General features: G+C 35.4%; 1 protein-coding gene across 1 annotated transcript; it reads left to right on the top strand.

The window, feature by feature from the left end:
- Positions 1-1,609, top strand: LOC141296078 (antimicrobial peptide NK-lysin-like). The gene is made up of 4 exons (XM_073827360.1): positions 1-137; positions 304-365; positions 780-875; positions 954-1,609. Exons 1-4 carry the CDS (start codon positions 95-97, stop codon positions 1,116-1,118), a joined length of 366 nt encoding a protein of 121 aa, XP_073683461.1. The 5' UTR covers positions 1-94; the 3' UTR covers positions 1,119-1,609.
- The last annotated feature ends 682 nt before the right edge of the window (positions 1,610-2,291 follow it).

The following is a 2,291-nucleotide window of genomic DNA, read 5'->3' as shown; positions in this document are numbered from 1 at the left end:
GGGCGTTTTAAAAAGAGGACCATCAGCAAAGACCATCAGCAAACAACCAGAGAGTTTTTAGTCTATCTGTGTTCAGACTCTTTTGCCAAACAAGATGCTGCGCAGTATCATCCTGATCACCCTGCTGATATCCTCAGGTAAAATTAGCACAGATCAGTTGTTGTTTGTCTTTATTTGTCTTTGTGTGCCTAGCTGGAAAACACAGTCTAAATTAATTAATGTGCAATGCTGGTCATTCTAAAAAACCAGCTTGAATATGTTTAAAATATACACTGTTTTACTAAACCCATGCAATTTCCTCAGTTTGTGCTCTTCAATGGGACATGCACAAAGAAGAGTCTCGAAATGAACTTGAAGAAAGCTCTGTGAGTTGTCCTCAGCATCATTTATCATGATCCCATTTTGTGCTCACTAGTAAAGTTTAATATAGAAATGTACATTTTTATGATTGCATTCTGTTATTTTTCGTTTTTTTTCTTTTTCCAAGCTTTTAATGACTGCATAAACTTTGATGATTACAAATGACATGTACACACAAATTAACTAATTTCGCTAAATGGTTATTTTACACATCACACTGGCTGATGCATCAACCGCTATCTTTAGAGGTTCTGATCTTTGTTATATACTGAAATGAAACTTAAAGATTATTTGCAAGATGCAGATAAGCTTGACAATGGTTTTCAAACAGCTAGTCATCATGTCCGTTTGGAACTGCTTATGAGATTCTAAATGTCTTATAAACTATTGACACCAATATGCTGGCATTGTCTTATTAGGGTGAGATACCAACAGAACAACTACCTGGAGTGTGCTGGGCCTGCAAGTGGGCAATGAAGAAGCTGAAAAGACGGATCTCCAATGGAGCAACTCCGGTTGGTAACAGTACTTTTTTAACACTTTAATAAATTGATGCAAGACTAAGAGACTTAACGTGTGTCACTTTACTACAGGACGACATTAAACAGAAGCTGGGGACTGTCTGTGATGAGATCGGCTTCCTGAAGTCACTGTGTAGGAAGATTGTGAACAAGTACACGGACACTCTGGTTGAAGAACTCTCAACTACTGATGACCCCAGAACCATCTGTATTAACATTACTGTTTGCAAGAAATAGGCGTTTTTACAGTTGAAGAATCCTATTTTGTTTGCTAAATTGCAGGAATTCATAATGCTTCTATTAGATTTTTTTTGAAAGGCTTTGCCATTTAGTGCCACTTTTTATGTTGGGTTCGGATAAGCGTCACATTTTCAGTGTTAACCCCTACATTGTAGTGCTAAACTTCTATTTTGAGAAATGATGTTGTGTTTAAATGGCTTTGCAACAGCTTTGGACAGTCACGGAAAGCATGTTCAGCCAAAACTCATACAAGTTTGGAACAACTTGAGAGTGTGTAAATGATGACGGAATTTTAATTTTAATATGACTGATTTCTTCAAGTGTGAAATGCCCTTGCGTGTTCGCTTCAGCTGGAAAAGTTAGTTAGATTCTGCACTAGAGCTGATGGTGTGATGATTGTGGTTTTGTATACCATGGTTTTTTGCATATTCGTCATGCACACTTAACGCTGCATTTAATTGGAAATAAACGTGTGAAACAAACTTTAATGTTGCGTGACATGATTTACAAACAGAGGAGGGTTGATTTCTTGGTCCAGTCACATATATTAATATCTCATGCCCCTTTCAAACTCATAATTTCTTACATTTTGCAAATGATCAGCAATAAAAACAATTCTAAATAGAATAAAATGAGTTTGAGTCACAAAAAGTTTACATACACCCTGCAGAATCTGCTAAATGTTAGTTTTGGTATTTTTTATTTAGTAGACCTGAATAAGCTATTTCACATAAAAAAAAATGTTTACACAGTCCACAAAAAATAAAAATGACCCCGTTCAAAAGTTAACATACACTTGATTCTTAATACTGTGTGTTGTTTCCTAAATATTCCACAACTATGTTTTTCTTTTTAGTGATTGTTGTTTATGAGTTCCTTGTTTATCCAGAACAGTTAAACTGCCTGATGTTCTTCAGAAAAATCCTTCAGGTCCCACAAATTCTTTGTTTTTTTCAGTAGTTTTGTAAATTTGAACCCTTTCCAACAATGACTGTATGATTTTGACATCCATCTTTTCACACTGAGGACAACTGAGAGACTCACTGAGGGTTTAAATGCTAACTGATGCTTCAGAAGGTAACACAATGCACATGGAGGGTAAAAACCTTTAAACAGAATGAAGATGTGTACATTTTTCTTATTTAGCCTAAATATCATATTTTTTTCACT

This window comes from Garra rufa, chromosome 21, assembly GCF_049309525.1.
Source record: "Garra rufa chromosome 21, GarRuf1.0, whole genome shotgun sequence".
Taxonomy (NCBI): domain Eukaryota; kingdom Metazoa; phylum Chordata; class Actinopteri; order Cypriniformes; family Cyprinidae; genus Garra; species Garra rufa.
Note: the sequence above shows the minus strand (reverse complement) of the source record. Positions and strands in the feature narration are given on the sequence as shown.

Bases quoted from the DNA above. Each gene is read 5' to 3' on its own strand.
- LOC141296078 (XM_073827360.1), top strand. From the start codon at position 95: ATGCTGCGCAGTATCATCCTGATCACCCTGCTGATATCCTCAG. The intron at 138-303 runs GTAAAATTAGCA...CAATTTCCTCAG, and splicing joins CACCCTGCTGATATCCTCAG to TTTGTGCTCTTCAATGGGAC. The intron at 876-953 runs GTTGGTAACAGT...ACTTTACTACAG, and splicing joins TCTCCAATGGAGCAACTCCG to GACGACATTAAACAGAAGCT.